This window comes from Oreochromis niloticus, linkage group LG11, assembly GCF_001858045.2.
Source record: "Oreochromis niloticus isolate F11D_XX linkage group LG11, O_niloticus_UMD_NMBU, whole genome shotgun sequence".
Classification (NCBI taxonomy): domain Eukaryota; kingdom Metazoa; phylum Chordata; class Actinopteri; order Cichliformes; family Cichlidae; genus Oreochromis; species Oreochromis niloticus.
This window is the reverse complement of record NC_031976.2, coordinates 37,949,567-37,965,629: the sequence shown is the minus strand read 5'-3', so window position 1 is coordinate 37,965,629 and position 16,063 is coordinate 37,949,567. Positions and strand designations below refer to the sequence as shown.

At 44.3% G+C, this 16,063-nt stretch overlaps 1 protein-coding gene across 3 annotated transcripts; it reads left to right on the top strand.

The window, feature by feature from the left end:
* Window positions 1-658: 658 nt before the first annotated feature.
* aste1a (asteroid homolog 1a) lies at window positions 659-14,609 on the top strand. Of its 3 annotated transcripts, none has more exons than XM_019364398.2 (6): window positions 659-1,350; window positions 9,990-10,520; window positions 11,218-11,526; window positions 11,647-11,851; window positions 13,285-13,420; window positions 13,971-14,609. In XM_019364398.2, exons 1-6 carry the CDS (start codon window positions 925-927, stop codon window positions 14,368-14,370), a joined length of 2,007 nt encoding a protein of 668 aa, XP_019219943.1. In that variant the 5' UTR covers window positions 659-924; the 3' UTR covers window positions 14,371-14,609. The 3 variants fall into 3 exon arrangements, with proteins under 3 accessions (XP_019219943.1, XP_019219944.1, XP_025767159.1); XM_019364399.2 differs by lacking the exon at window positions 659-1,350 and adding an exon at window positions 3,904-4,193 and having other exon boundaries at window positions 9,697-10,520; XM_025911374.1 differs by lacking the exon at window positions 659-1,350 and adding an exon at window positions 5,669-5,685 and having other exon boundaries at window positions 9,697-10,520.
* Window positions 14,610-16,063: the final 1,454 nt, after the last annotated feature.

The window sequence follows — 16,063 nt, the reverse complement described above, 5'->3', positions numbered from 1 at the left end:
GGCGTGTGATTCTTAAAATCCATGTAACACCTGATAAACACGAGGTACAGCTCCCATTTAACATAAAAAACGACTTTTATTTCATGTTCTGGAAATGACTCACTGACATTACTGGAAATTTCTGTAATGAATGTTTTCCCTATATTTCTGCAGAAGGGCAGGAGGACGTTGTTTCGATGGCCACAGATTTGGGGGGTACAGACACATGAACACGTGATATTTCCGCTGTTGCAGGCTGACTTTGGTGGATCACCCAAATGTCATGAACCGAGGGTTGGGGGTATAATTAAGGAAAAAGGAGCTGGCTGTCACTGAACTGTTTCTTGTCTTTTACAAAGAGGTGTTCCAAACACCTGCGTGCTATAAAACATGGCCTAAAACACGTGAACATGTAGAAAAGCCACAAAAACACAGAAAACACATTTAAAAAGTAAATTCAGAGCCAGCGTCCTGCTTCAGCATGCAGACTCCTAACCAACCACAAAGTCACAGAGTGCAGAGTTTAGTGAGTTACTGACCCAGAATCAGCTGATGGTGCACTAAACTCAAACACCTTCAGTCTGTAGACCTCCACGTTTTATTCAGTCAGACCTGAAACCACAGACTGAACTCATCAGGAGAGATTACTGAGCTTAGAGATCATTTTCCCAACCTGAGGAGTCGCCCCCTGCTGGAGGCCTAAGTCCCTGCAGCTTCACTGTTCACAACCAGAATCTATAAAAACCACATTACATATATATATTAGTATATTTAAGGTGCTGAGGGAAAGTCACAGGATCAGTATCTGAACTGCTGGTTTGAGTTCATGGACACTTTCATCATCCAGACATAGTGAACATTACGCATGTCCTGGATGTGTAAAACTACCCGTCTCAGTATTCTTTGACCTTCCTGACATCTTCTCGAGCTTCCTGCTGTCACAGCATGGTGACAGCATTTGTTTCAGACAGTTTCTGCGTGATGTCAGTTCAGCATGGTTTGTCCCCACGTGCAAAGCTACTGCTATGTACTGACTTTTGGAGTCTCTTTGTTGTGTTTCTTTTGGCTGATTCTTTAGGTCTGGACCAGAATCACGGCGGGGAGTATGCTGCCTATGAAAGCCTGATTGAGAGGTTCATCACAGCCCTCAGAACCTGCGAGGTCGATCCCTACGTGGTGCTGGACGGAGGCTCGGACCACACCGACAAGAAGCTCGAAACTGTGACACAAAGGGCCGAGCAGCGGATCGAAAGAGCCCATCGAGCAGCAAAGGACGGGGGGAAGGAAAACGTCCTGCGAATTATGACCAAGTGGGTGTTCAGACAAACGCTGACCCGGCTGAAGGTCCCGGTCGCCCAGTGCTTTGGCGAGGCCGACCGGGCGATAACACATTTAAAAAGTAAAATCCAAAAAACCCAAGAGCAACAAACGAAACAGTGTGAAATCAGGGGCGGATCTAGAGAAATTTTCTTAGGGTGGCAAAGAAATCAAAGCCCTTTTTTTCAAACACATATGCAGGTGGTTACATATGGTTAAAATGATTCAAATGCAGTAAGTATACATGTTTTTCATATAAATATAGTCTATAACTTAATTATTGTCTGTAGCCCACATAATTACACACTTTAGTTACATAAAACATGTGAGTTTTGATCTTATGTACTGTATAGCCTGTATAATAAATAAATATGTAGCCCAATAAGTATAAAACCCAGAAAGCTACACAACATGGGGCGGTTCATTTACAAACACAAGTCTAACTTAAGTTTCACTGTTTTTGTTAGAAAACAATCACATTGTTACAGCTTAAATTACACAAAATGTCAGAAATCTGCACTGTCATGAACAAAAATTTTAACCTAATTTTTCATGATTTGTTGGATGAACCCTCTGAGGTCTGAAATACACCCGGACATTTTTGACTCCTTTTGAGTTTATGTTTGTATTTCACCCTCAAATTGTTTCATTTGATTTTTTTCCCTTTGCCTTGTTTGGTATCATTCTTTTCAGCTCAACTGAATTTAGTTGTTTTTTTCACTGACATACTGCATTAGTATTACTGATCTGAAATCACAAAAGAACTTTAAACCCTAGTAGTATTTTTTACTGTAAAAAACAGACATGTTGAGTAAATGTTTATAACTTGAAATTTAAATATAAATTGTACATTTTGTAAACATATACAACTATTTCTCTAAAAATGCAGCCAATACACCTGCTGTTTTTTCATTTTGTACAACCATTTAAAAATATTACTAAAACTAAAATGAGAGAACAATCAGGACAATCAATAAGATGCCCCACAAATGATGTGTGCCAGTAAAAAACAAGTTTGTCCACCAAAAGACAGAAGAGAGCAGCACAGGGACTAACCTGCAGGCCTGACAACAGCAGGTGTATCACTCCGCTGGTTTTCTACTTAGTGACAGTGTTTACACTGCAGTGTGCCTTAGTGACATTCATTAGTGCCCTCACTGACACACAAGACAAAACGACTACACAACAGAACAGCTACACAAGACAACACAACACACTAAGTATACACTCCACACTAAACGTCACAAATCTCCCACATCTAACAACTCTCCCCTCTTCCTAAACAACCAAATCCTACGTGTTGACTTTTTTAAAAATTGGTCGACATGGTGCATTTCCCCACCGACAGGAAAGAGGTGGCTCTTTTTCCCTTTCTTGACTGTTTTCGCGCTTTCCTTAGAAAACGCTTAAAACACACACACACACAAACGTGACGACAGTATTTAGAAAAAAAGCGTGGCTTATATATATTATCATAACTCTGGATTTACTGGCATGTAATTAAAATTTAAAAACTTTGAAGTCCGAACTTTCAACGTGGGCTGAAATAGAGACTCAGCGTGGCTGCAGCTTGTTGCTATGGCAGCTTACATCAGTCATGTGATTTGGAGGTGCAGCGTGTCTGTGGACCACAGAGGGGTAATAACACTCACCTTCCTTCCATTTCCAGAGTGTAACATCCAACCACCTGTGTAAAATCCGAAATTCCCATGGTGTTGTTCAAAATGTGCTCTGGCACAATCATAAACATCGCTTGCTACTGAAAACAAGAAAAAAGCCCGTCAGCTATGGGCTGAACCATTTGTTAACGGTGGAGGGGGGGACACTATGCAATATATTCAGTTTTAGCATTTATATTCACTGTTGACTGTAACTACGCTCAAACTGTTAATGCTATCTTATTTTAATAAACAACACTGTCATATGCAAAACTGGGGTGGCACTTGGGGTGGCAAGGGATCATTTTAGGGTGGCACTTGCCACCCCATGCCACCCTTCTAGATCCGCCCCTGTGTGAAATACAAAAAGCCCCCAGAACGGCGCCTTTCTCCGGGGCTTTATGTGTTTGACACTTTGTTAATATAAAACAGCGGCGGTGGAGTTTAAAAGTGCGACATGTTTTACTGCTGCTGAGTTTTCAGCTGCAGCTTGGTTTCATTTGGAAAAAGACTTTCACCACCAGGTGGCAGCATTGCACCAGAAGATTTGAGTGTAGCTCACACAGTCACGTGAAATCTTCTGGCTGTTTGAAATGATTCCGTGTATTTCAAAGCTGCACACTTTGAACTCTTCTACAACAATCCACCGAGTGCGACAGCAGCGGCAAGTCTGTGGGCTGTTTGAATGTCTCACGCTGAACTCGAGGCTCCATCTTGTGGATCAAAGTGGTGTTACAGGAGAGTCCAGCTCGGCCCGGTTCGGTTCATGTCTCTGCAGCACGGCACGCGGACCTCTCTGACATGACGTCACATCTGATGTCTCTTTGCTCTGGTTTCGGTTCATTTTATGTTTTTAAACAAAGAAATAAAATGTGCTTCTAAACTCACTGTGCTGCTGGAAGCAGGTGACACTGATGATGATGACGAAGGTGTTAAGGATGATGATGATGATCTCCTCTCTGGGCTCGTGTTGATTATTAAACGGGTCAACTAGCGCGTGCACGCTGCTGTCAGCTGTAATCAGCTGATGTGAGGAAAATGAAACTTAAGGAAACACAGAGCGGAGGAGGCGCAGTTAGAAATCCGCACTCCGCAGCGCACTCACACCCAGGATGGGGGTTCAGGGTCTGGCCACCTTCTTAGACAACCACCGGAAGGTTTACCGGGACGTCCGGTTCGGCAGGAGCCGGCTGGTGATCGATGGATGCAACCTGAACTACCTGCTGTACTTTGAGTCAGGTGAGAGGAGCTCCGGTCTGAACTGCAGGAGTCTGATCAAAGTTTGGAGGCTGCAGGTTTATGCGCACCCTCAGTACTGACGTCATTATCATCACTGATACTGCTGTTAAGTAGTATTAGTACTATTACTATTAATACTGCTGGTAATACAAACGGACGACCACCGCACAAACGGAAGTATGAACGGCAAAAAGTGTGTGTGTGCGCGCGCGCGTGTTATGGTGCGTGCGTGTGTTATAGAAGCAAGAATTCGTTTTAAAATTCTTGTTTTAACATACAGAGCACTAAACGGCCCCAGATTATTTATCCAAGCTTCTTATTAAATACACTGCTGCTCGTTTCCGCTCACAGACTCAGGGTCTGTTGGTTGCTCCCCGAACACGACTGAAGACGAAAGGGGGCGGAGCCTTTCAGTCTGAGGCACCACGGCTGTGGGCCAGTCTACCACCACAGCTACGTTTGGTTGACAATGTGGATTCTTTTAAAAAGCAGTTAAAAACTTTTCTGTTTAAACAAGCCTTTTGCTGATCTACATATTTTATATTCTTCACATTTTTAATTTACATTTAAACCTTTTACATTGTGTATAATTTCTATTCAGTGTACTGTTTATTTTAATCTTTGTGACTGCTTGTCTGTGAAAAGCGCTTAATAAATAAACTTTCCTTACTTACTTATATACCCGCGCGCGTGTGTTGAATGTTATAACAGATCAGATTACAAACATGTCTGAGTCATTAAAACGCAGAATTATGAAATCCTGACTGCTGTTGTTGAGCTCTGCAGATGTTGCTCTCGTGTGTGATCTGGATGTTTGGCGACCTCGCTGAACTCATGATCTGTTTGGGTTTCAGCTGCTTTACACTCTCGACTTGGGCTCAGGCGATGTTACGTCCTTCTTTACATTAAAGAAGGGAAAATGTTTAATGATGAGTTATTATTTCATGATGTGAGCGTCCTGCTTCAGCATGCAGACTCCTAACCAACCACAAAGTCACAGAGTGCAGAGTTTAGTGAGTTACTGACCCAGAATCAGCTGATGGTGCACTAAACTCAAACACCTTCAGTCTGTAGACCTCCACGTTTTATTCAGTCAGACCTGAAACCACAGACTGAACTCATCAGGGGTCCGTTCTTCGTACCTCGCTTACTACATCCAAGATCAAATCATCGCGCCAACTTTGAGCTCGCTAATCCGGTTCTCCGAACACACCTGTTGTTGACGATTAGTACAGCTGGATGAAGTAATGTGAGATCACTGGGTGGCTTAAAAGGGGCTACGCATCGATAGTAGAAACATTGATCGGCAACCCTGTGATTGGTCGGCGAAGATGTCGAAGGAGCGAGCTCAGTATTTTACGGCAGCAGAGCAAGAACTCTTGATTGAGGGATATCAGGAGTTTCAGAGTTTAATTAAAACGCAGGGGAACACTGCAAAGGCTGCAAAAGCAAGGAGAGAGGGCTGGCAGAAAGTTGCTGACAAATTAAACTCGTAAGTAATTTATTATATTATATTATATCCTCTTTCACATTAAAGCCACAACAGGACCCACTAGAACATGGGAACAAGTAAAAGTGAAATATAAGAATATTCTACAGAATAGTAATATTTATCACTTATATTGCTTTTAGTCTCTTGAAAAGAGACCCTGAAATAATCTGTTTGTTTGTTTATAACAGCAACCAAGAAAAGGGCAGAGCAAATAAAGACAGGTGGTGGTCCTGCACCCCTCGTCACACCCGGCTTTTTGTACTGTGACATTTATTGACATTGTGGGTTTTTTGTGTGTACTTTTACATAACACTCCATCACTTTTACCTGTTCCCATGCAAGGGGTGACTGAAGCATGCACAGTAAGTTGGGAGATCGATCATCATCTATCTATCTATCTATCTATCTATCTATCTATCTATCTATCTATCTATCTATCTATCTATCTATCTATCTATCTATCTATCTATCTATCTATCTATCTATCTATCTATCTATCTATCTATCTATCTATCTATCTATCTATCTATCTATATATATATATGAGAGAGAGAGTGTGTGTGAGTGTGTGTGTGTGTGTGGTAAGTAAATAACAAAAAAATCGATATCTCTCTATGAGCACACCGTCGCGCTGAGCTAAAGGCTCCTGTCTATCCCGCAATATACGCTGAATTCTGTAAACTCTCCTTATCAGTCTGCACTTCCTTGCTCGATAAAAACGGACAAATGGCTGCGACAGACTTCCAATCCCTTCGTTTATGCCGTGGTCTCTCATTGATTACACGAATGTTTACTATTACTACTAAAATATGATTACATCTGAAATAATCAAATAATTAATAGAATGATAATAGTAATTTCCTTTTTAGGAATGACCTGTATGTATCTGTATGAAATCATAAAAGAATCAAATACTGCATTATCTTAGTACATTGTAATATTTATTTATGGAAACATGAGAAATATGTGTGCTTCATATAATGCAGCGGACATACTGATGGGGATCTAATCTGTTAATAAGTAACTGCTCCGACAGGTTTACGCTTACGGATCTGTGCAGCCAGTCCTGTCCGTTTGTACTCGAGCAAGGTCAAGCTGATAGGAGAGTTTCAGAATTAGCATATTGCGGGATGCAGGATCTTAGCAGCGCGACGGTGCTCATAGAGGATATCGATTCCTGTAGGTATATTTTCTCTCTCCTCTCTCTCTTTTTTTTTTCTTCTCCATATAATAGTATATAATATAAACCTAAACTGGGATGCTCAGTCACCCCTTGATAACGTAAAAGGGGAGTGTAGTCAAACACACACAAAAAACCACAATGTCAATAAATCACAGTAATCAGGGGATGGAACAGAACACAGGGCGTTGCACTAAAACAAACCACTACATAACCAGGTCCATAAAAGGATAAACAAACAAGGAAAAACCAAACAGAAAACAACAAAATCCACTAATAGAAAAACACAAAACGCTGGGTCAAACGGACCCAGGATCATGACATTATCAATCTTGCACCTTCCTTGCTCGAGTACAAACGGACAGGACATGGCTGCGACAGACTTCCCAAATCCACCTTCGCTTTTATAGCCGTGGTCTCTCATCTGATTACACGAAGTGTTTTACTATTACTACTCTAAAATATGAATTACATCTGAAATAATCAAATACATGTATAGAATGATTAATGTACATTTCCCTTTTTTTAGGAAATGACCTGTATGTATCTGTATGAAATCAATAAAAGAATCAAATACTGCATTATCTTTAGTTACATTGATAATATTTATTTATGGAAAAACAGTGGAGAAATATCGCTGTTGCTTTCATATAAATGCAGCGGACATACCTGAGTGGCCGCGATCTAATCCTGTTTACATAAAGTAAACCTGCTCCCGAGCAGGTTTACGCTTACGGATCTGTTGCTATGACAGCAAGTCCCGGGGTCCGTTCTTCGTACCTCGCTAAGTAAGTTAGCCGGATTTGAATGTTGACGATTTCGCGTGATCTTGGATCGTTCGGTTCTCCGAAGCTCATCCGGGACTTGCTGTCATAGCAACAGATCCGTAAGCGTAAACCTGCTCGGGAGCAGGTTTACTTTATGTAAACAGGATTAGATCGCAGCCACTCAGGTATGTCCGCTGCAGTTATATGAAAGCAACAGCGATATTTCTCCACTGTTTTACCATAAATAAATATTATCAATGTAACTAAAGATAATGTATTTGATTCTTTTATTGATTTCATACAGATACATACAGGTCATTTCCGAAAAAAAGGGAAATGTACTATTAATCATTCTATTACATGTAGTAGATCATGTCAGATGTAATTCATATTTTAGAGTAGTAATAGTAAATTACTACGTGCAATCAAGATGAGAGACCACGGCTATAAAAGCGAAGGTGGATTTGGGAAGTCTGTTGCAGCCATGTCCTGTCCGTTTGTACGCGAGCAAGGAAGGTGCAAGATTGATAAGGAGAGTTTACAGAATTTAGCGTATATTGCGGGATAGACAGGATCCTTTAGCTCAGCGCGACGGTGTGCTCATAGAGAGATATCGATTCTCCTGTGAGGGTATTATTTTCTCTCTCTCTCTCTCTCTCTCTCTCTCTCTCTCTCTCTCTCTCTCTCCATATATATAGATATATATATATATAGATAGATAGATAGATAGATAGATAGATCTCCCAACTTACTGTGCATGCTTCAGTCACCCCTTGCATGGGAACAGGTAAAAGTGATGGAGTGTTATGTCAAACTACACACAAAAAAACCCACAATGTCAATAAATGTCACAGTACAAAAAGGGGTGTGACGAGGGGTGCAGGACCACCACCTGTCTTTATTTGCTCTGCCTTTTCTTGGTTGCTGTTATAAACAAACAAACAGATTATTCCAGGGTCTCTTTTCAAGAGACTAAAAGCAATATAAGTGATAAATATTACCATTCTGTGGAATATTCTTATATTTCACTTTTACTTGTTCCCATGTTCTAGTGGGTCCTGTTGTGGCTCTAATGTGAAAGAGGATATGATGTGATATAATATAATGTGGTATAATATAATATCACATGATATAATGTAATATCATGGATCACTTACGAGTTTAATTTGTCAGCAACTTTCTGCCAGCCCTCTCTCCTTGCTTTTGCAGCCTTTGCAGTGTTCCCCTGCGTTTTAATTAAACTCTGAAACTCCTGATATCCCTCAATCAAGAGTTCTTGGTCTGCTGCCGTGAAATACTGCGCGCGCTCCTTCGACATCTTCGCCGACCAATCACAGGGTTGCCGATCAATGTTTCTACTATCGATGCGTAGCCCCTTTTAAGCCACCCAGTGATCTCACATTACTTCATCCAGCTATACTAATCGTCAACAACAGGTGTGTTCGGAGAACCGGATTAGCAAGCTCAAAGTTGGCGCGATGATTTGATCTTGGATGTAGTAAGCGAGGTACGAAGAACGGACCCCTGATGAGCTTCGGAGAACCGAACGATCCAAGATCACGCGAAATCGTCAACAATCAAATCCGGCTAACTTACTTAGCGAGGTACGAAGAAAGGACCCCAAGAGAGATTACTGAGCTTAGAGATCATTTTCCCAACCTGAGGAGTCGCCCCCTGCTGGAGGCCTAAGTCCCTGCAGCTTCACTGTTCACAACCAGAATCTATAAAAACCACATTACATATATATATTAGTATATTTAAGGTGCTGAGGGAAAGTCACAGGATCAGTATCTGAACTGCTGGTTTGAGTTCATGGACACTTTCATCATCCAGACATAGTGAACATTACGCATGTCCTGGATGTGTAAAACTACCCGTCTCAGTATTCTTTGACCTTCCTGACATCTTCTCGAGCTTCCTGCTGTCACAGCATGGTGACAGCATTTGTTTCAGACAGTTTCTGCGTGATGTCAGTTCAGCATGGTTTGTCCCCACGTGCAAAGCTACTGCTATGTACTGACTTTTGGAGTCTCTTTGTTGTGTTTCTTTTGGCTGATTCTTTAGGTCTGGACCAGAATCACGGCGGGGAGTATGCTGCCTATGAAAGCCTGATTGAGAGGTTCATCACAGCCCTCAGAACCTGCGAGGTCGATCCCTACGTGGTGCTGGACGGAGGCTCGGACCACACCGACAAGAAGCTCGAAACTGTGACACAAAGGGCCGAGCAGCGGATCGAAAGAGCCCATCGAGCAGCAAAGGACGGGGGGAAGGAAAACGTCCTGCCAATTATGACCAAGTGGGTGTTCAGACAAACGCTGACCCGGCTGAAGGTCCCGGTCGCCCAGTGCTTTGGCGAGGCCGACCGGGAGATAGCCGCCCTGGCTGATAAGTGGCAGTGCCCAGTGCTTTCTAACGACAGCGACTTCTACATCTTCAACCTCTCAGCGGGGTTGTTGCCCATCTCTTACTTCCAGTGGCAGGATGTAAATGGGAATGGCTCAAAGAGCTACATCCCTTGTAAGAGATACTATACCTCCAGCTTCTGCATCTACTTCGAAATCCAATGCCAGCTCCTGCCCACCTTCGCTGCCCTGGCTGGGAATGACTACGTGAAGCTGCAGAAGTTTATCTGGAGTCAGTTTGCCCCAGTCGCCAGTAAGCCTCAGAGCCGCCTGGAAGGCCTGCTGTGCTGGCTGAAGGACTTTGAGGAGCCGGAGGACGCTTTGAAGGCAGCAGTGGAGCTGATGGGAGGAAAGAGCCGCAAGAACAAGGAGAACATGAAGAAGATGCTGCAGAGTTTGTCTGTGGGGATGGAAGAATACAAACTGCCTCGCAGCTCGCTGATGGAGTTCTTCATCCATGGGGTCATTCCTCTGTTCCTAGTTGAGGTAATGATTACTGGTACTGCTTTTAGGTTTATATGTAGAGGACCTAGACGTGAACTCAGGAGCGGTTCAGGTTGTGGACGGCTTTTCTTCCTGGACCAAAGTCTAGAAAACAGGACTTTGGGTGATTTCTTCTTCTCAGAGACAGAGGTCCTCAGACGGTCTTTAAGTATAACCTGCTGGAAGGGTGCAGTGCTTCTTCCCCGAATGGTCTCCAGATGCAGGTGGATGAGACTGGAAATTTGAGCAGAACTCAGGACCATGGCTACAAGTTCAAGGCTGGAAAAAGTCTAAATGTCCATCTGACCATCGTCAGGTCCAAGAAGCTAGTGTTACCGATGAAACTAAGGCAAGCTTCTGTAGGGATCAGGCAAACGAGCCTTCAGATTAGTTCATGACTATCATTACGTATGTTTCAGCTTTAGTGATGATATACCCTAAACTCAAACCCCATAAATATCAGAATGGGTTTTGTTCTCCCAGCATCTGCACTGACCTTGATGCTTTATAACCAGAGCTGTCAATTTACAGACAGAGCTACTTTCACCAATTGCTACGAACTGTGTGTAGATTTCAGATACGAGCAGCAGAAAGGATGTTCCTCTGAAGGGTGTCCAGGCTCAGGCAGCTCAGAGGGTTTGTAAATGTAAATGTTACTCGAGGTAAATGTCTGCTAAAATCTTCGTGTCCTGATCTCCAGGAGTTCATGGGTCGCATCCCAGATTGGATGCAGCTGCGTGTGATGCAGGCCTGGCTGCCCGGGGACACCCTGGATGTACTGCTGCTTCACAGGCTGAGCCTCAGCACCCCCGTGGACCACAAAGACCTGCCCAGTGTTAACCTGACCTCCAGACCTCTCCGCCAGGTGATGTACGGGCTGGTGCTGGGCAAAGAGACGTCATATAAGGTGGAGGAGAGAGACAGAGAGGGCCTCCAGCTTAAATTCATCCGAATCAAACCAACCTTCAGTCGAGTGGCTCAGCGGCTCCAGCTGAACTCGTTGCATGAGGTGACAGTTTTAGTGAAAATTAACTGCGGTTTGTGTTTTTAATCCTCAGTGCAGCAAGCTAACTTAAATGTCTGCCACAATGTCGTTTCAACTCTTCGTCCGGCTGTCTCGTGGCCCCAGGCGGAGCTCTCTGAACGTCTGCAGGTCTTACTTGAGGCTCTCGGGGTGAACGAGGAACGTCTGAATGCGCTGCCGCCTCAGCTGCGCCTCCCAGTGGCCGTGACCTGTTACTGGTGGAACAGAGCTCGGCCTCGTCCGGACCTGAAGCTGCTGAAGTCGCTGCTGCTGGGAATGAACCTCAGAGACACACCGCAACTCAGCGCAGGTAGGAAACACAACCAGAGGAGACTTTACCAAAGCCTGCGGTTCCTCTGGTGTCCAGCAGAGGCAGCAGCGAGTGAGTCCCCATAGAGTCCCATGTTAAAACTACAGCAGAAATCAACATGTTTACAGCCTGATACACAAACTGTTCTGTTCTCCGGGTGGGCAGTGCTCACCTGTTTAAACTAAAGGTTTGCATTATTAGGAGCAGAGACGTGTGTGTTGGGCTCTTGGACCATGTCCCACATAGCAGACAGGTCTGGCCCAGATCTGGTATCAAGCCGGCACTGCTGGCTGACTTCTGGCATGATAAGACGCATGTCATCCAGATATGGGCCAGGCCTGGCGTAGATGGCACGGTCTATGTGATGGCATGCTATATCTGGTTTGGTTTATGTGGCCCAGGCTCATAGAAAACAGGTCTGGCCCAGATCTGGCATCAAGCTGGCACTTCTGACTGACCGGTGTCATGGCAGGGTGTATGTCAACCAGATGTGGGCCAGGTCTGACAATGATGGCACTATTTATGTTCCTATTTTCCTATTTTAGTTAGAAGACCCAAATGCCATGTTGCAATACTATACTGCTATGGTAGCCAACATTTCAAATGCAGGTTTGACAGGTTTGTGAGTGTACACTTTATCCAAAACCTAGTGAGGGTTTACTCATGTTTACCACTGGGTGGCTGTAGCTCAGGAGGTAGAGCAGGTCACCTACTGGTCGGAAGGTCGATCCCTGGCTCCTCCAGTCTGCATGTCAAGAGTGTGAATGTGTATGAATGTAGTTAGGAAGCACTCAGTTAAGAGAAAGTGTGTGATTGGGTGATTGTGACATGTTGTGTAGAGCACTTTGAGTAATCTGGGAGAGAAGAAAAGCACTATATAAGAATCAGTCTGAACAGAGTTTCGTCATGTTACTATTATGTTCCAGCACATGTTGTTATTTCATGGCTTGATTAAGGTACACATTAGGCTGACATCTGGGGCCAGAGCTGAAACTGTTCTGGGCCAGCACAGGACCACCAGTGTGTCTGAAACTGGCCTTGTACTGGTCCATGTGTGGGCCACCTCTGGCAAACCAGATCTGGGTCACCAAAGGGCCGTCATTCTTTGCGGTACGTGGGCCATGTGTAAGCACATTGTGTGGGCCAGATCGGGCCATACCAATTTTGCTATGTGGATCATGGATATTATTACCTGTGAAATAATCTCCAGGCTCAGTTCAGTCCAGAAATATAAAACATGTTAGTCTGTTTTACATTACACGACAAAGAAAGGTTCAAATCTACGTTTCAGAAGATAAAATCAGTTTTTAAAACTTTAATTCTTCTGATCTTAGTTTTTCTTATTATGTTTCGCTGAAGGTTTTTCTTCTTTTGGCGCTGCAGAAATCTTGTTGGTTTAAAAATGTGTGTGTGTGTGTTTGTGTGTTTTGCAGCTGTGCAGGCTCGCTGTCATCAGAAGCCTGATGTGGGCGTGGCTCACGCCTTCAGCCAGTGGCAGGTGTGCATGAAGGACAGCATGCACCTGAACCAGCTGCTGGGCCTCCCTCTGCCTGAACCAGACGTCGCACGGTGAGACGTTCTCTTAAAGCGCTCGTTCACGAGGTCGCTTGTAGTCGTGGAACAGATCAGTTTGCCAAACGTGCACGTTGGGCTTGTTATTAGTATGGCGTGCTGTAGAAACCGTTACATGACTTCCTCTATGTGACGTTTGTGTTTGCGGAGGCTTTGATCAGTACAGTTATCACTCTGCAGGATCAGTGACTCGCAGCTGTTTCACAGCATAAATGTTTGCGTGTGCAGGCAGACTCACACAGCTGTGTGTTTGTGTGCTCCTGTCACTGGAAAAGCTTCATTTGCCTCCTGATCCACGGATGGATGGAGCCCCTCCCTCACAGTTTGATGAAAAAGTGGCAGCAAAGAGCGGGGACTGTGATGTAGAGTTTCAGGAGGTTCTGCAGTGGTTTTAGCGGCTCACATGACATCAGAGAGCTCTGGACTCGCCTGCTTAAACCAACATGTTTGTCTGGAAAGAGAAAGAGAGCAGAGCTTAGTTAAAGGCTGGTTTGGACAAATAATCCAGCAGAGCGAACATTCTCCATCTTGTCTTTATGATCTCCAGGTTCTATCAGGGGACGCTGGTCCACCAGCTGGTCCACATGAGGAGGACAGGAAGCAGACTGAAGCACGTCCTGAAGACAGACCAGGCCAGTGTGCAGCAGTACTGCGACATGCTGTCGGCTGTCCGCCGGCTCCGGCCTCGCCAGGCCTCCGAGTTCTCAGAGAGCGAGCAGGCAGAGAGGCGGGCTCTGAACGACCAGACCAACCTGCAGCCGTTCCAGCTGGACTACGACGAGGAGACGGAGACCGAGGTCTGCAGCTTGGCCCGGGCGCAGGAGGAGCTGCGGCTGGATGATCGGCTGCTGCTGAAAACTCGGTACAAAACCAAGGAGAGAAGGAATCGCTGCAACAAAGTGGAACTGAGCCGGAAGGAGGAGCGCCGAGGCACGGACCTCCTCTGACGGTCGGACCGTCGCTGGAACCGCCGTCAGCATCCGCTCTGTCTGGCGTCAGCCCACTTTCTCCTCCCTCTGTTGCCTCCTTCTTTGCTCCAGACTCTTTATGGGACAAATATCTTCTATTTTTTCACAATCTGGGTCATTTCAGAGGATTTTACAGCCTTTTATTTATGATTTAACAGAAAACATGAATGTAAGTTTACTAAAAGGAACCTCATCAATAAAGATTTAAATGTTTCTGACCCCCAGTCTTTTTTTTTCTCCTGTCCTGTCTGAAGGATCAGAAAAATGCCCAACAGATTTATCTTACTGCTCCTGCTATACTGGTCCACTTGATTGTCATATTTATTCAGCCTTTATTATTATTATTATTTATTTATTTGATTTTATTTGGAGTTATTACAGGACCGGGCGACGGGAAAGAGAAAGAAAGAGGGGAAGAGAGAGAGAGAGAGAGAAGACAACGCAGCAGGGAAACCATGGCAACAGCCAACCTCAGCATCAGCAACAGTCAATAATAAACATGAATGTTACTGAGCAGCACACAGGACTGATAACGCGTGATATGTTTAGAGACAGCAGCCAACCCAGACAGTGTGTGTCTGCGAACACCTGTGTGTGTGAGCGCGCTTGTCTTCATAAGGTTTCTCCATGTAAGTGTCTGATAGTGGGTGTGGGGAGCCATAGCCCCGCCCCCACAGGTCATGAGGCAGGCATGGAGGAGATCCCCCCAGAGCCTGAGGAGGACCGACCCCCATCCAGGGCCGTCGTCTGTGGCTCTTCTGCACAGCTGCTGTCTCTGCTGCTATTTTCGGAGTCTTCTCATTTTAAGGAAAATTTGCGTCACACTTGGATCAATTCTTGCTTTTTCAGAACGTCTCACCTCACTCCTCATTTGAACATCATATTTGTGACTTGTTACTAAATATGTGGACACCAGATGGCGCTCTGCAGTGATGAAGTTTGGACCCATGCAGGTGATCTGAATAAATAGTTGCAGATCATAAACCAGCTTCTGAAAACAAATCTGGGTGTTTCACCTTTTTGGAAGTGTGGCAGGCATTTTGCAGTATTTTGGTAGCAGACTGAAGGAATATGACGAAGGTTTCAGGTATTTTACGAGATGAACACGGCGCCCACAGGACATCAGAAGATCAGTCTGGTGGGTTTGACCCTCAGGTTCGTGTTTGGCTCAGTGCTCTCGTACTGTGAAGTACTCGTACTCCTATAATCCTACTTTAGGGACAGCACAAAAGTTTTAGTATTCAAAAATACTTAAAGTCCATAAAGCAGACGCACTGATTCATGCAGGCACAGAAGGAAATACAAAATCATCTCAGCTGTCATACGGCGAGAGGCGGGGTCACTGCTGCAGGGGCATTTAATATAAGTATACATTTTAGTCACGGCTCCATCCTTTTAAAATCCTCATCCAACTGAAGTCGTTGTTGGACATGAGTAAGAGGACCAGCCAATCATGTTGTTACTAGGCAGCAGTACTAACCCCTGCATCATCATCATCATCATCCCAACAAAGTGACCCCAGCTGTGTTCTCTCTATATTCAAACTCTGTGATTTTATGGGGCTTATCTACACTGTAAAAAAGAATTTTGTACAAAACAGAAGATGTCCTGGTAATTTTCTGTAATTTTCTTTTTACTGTTACTCATTAAATGTACGTTTCTATTACAACCT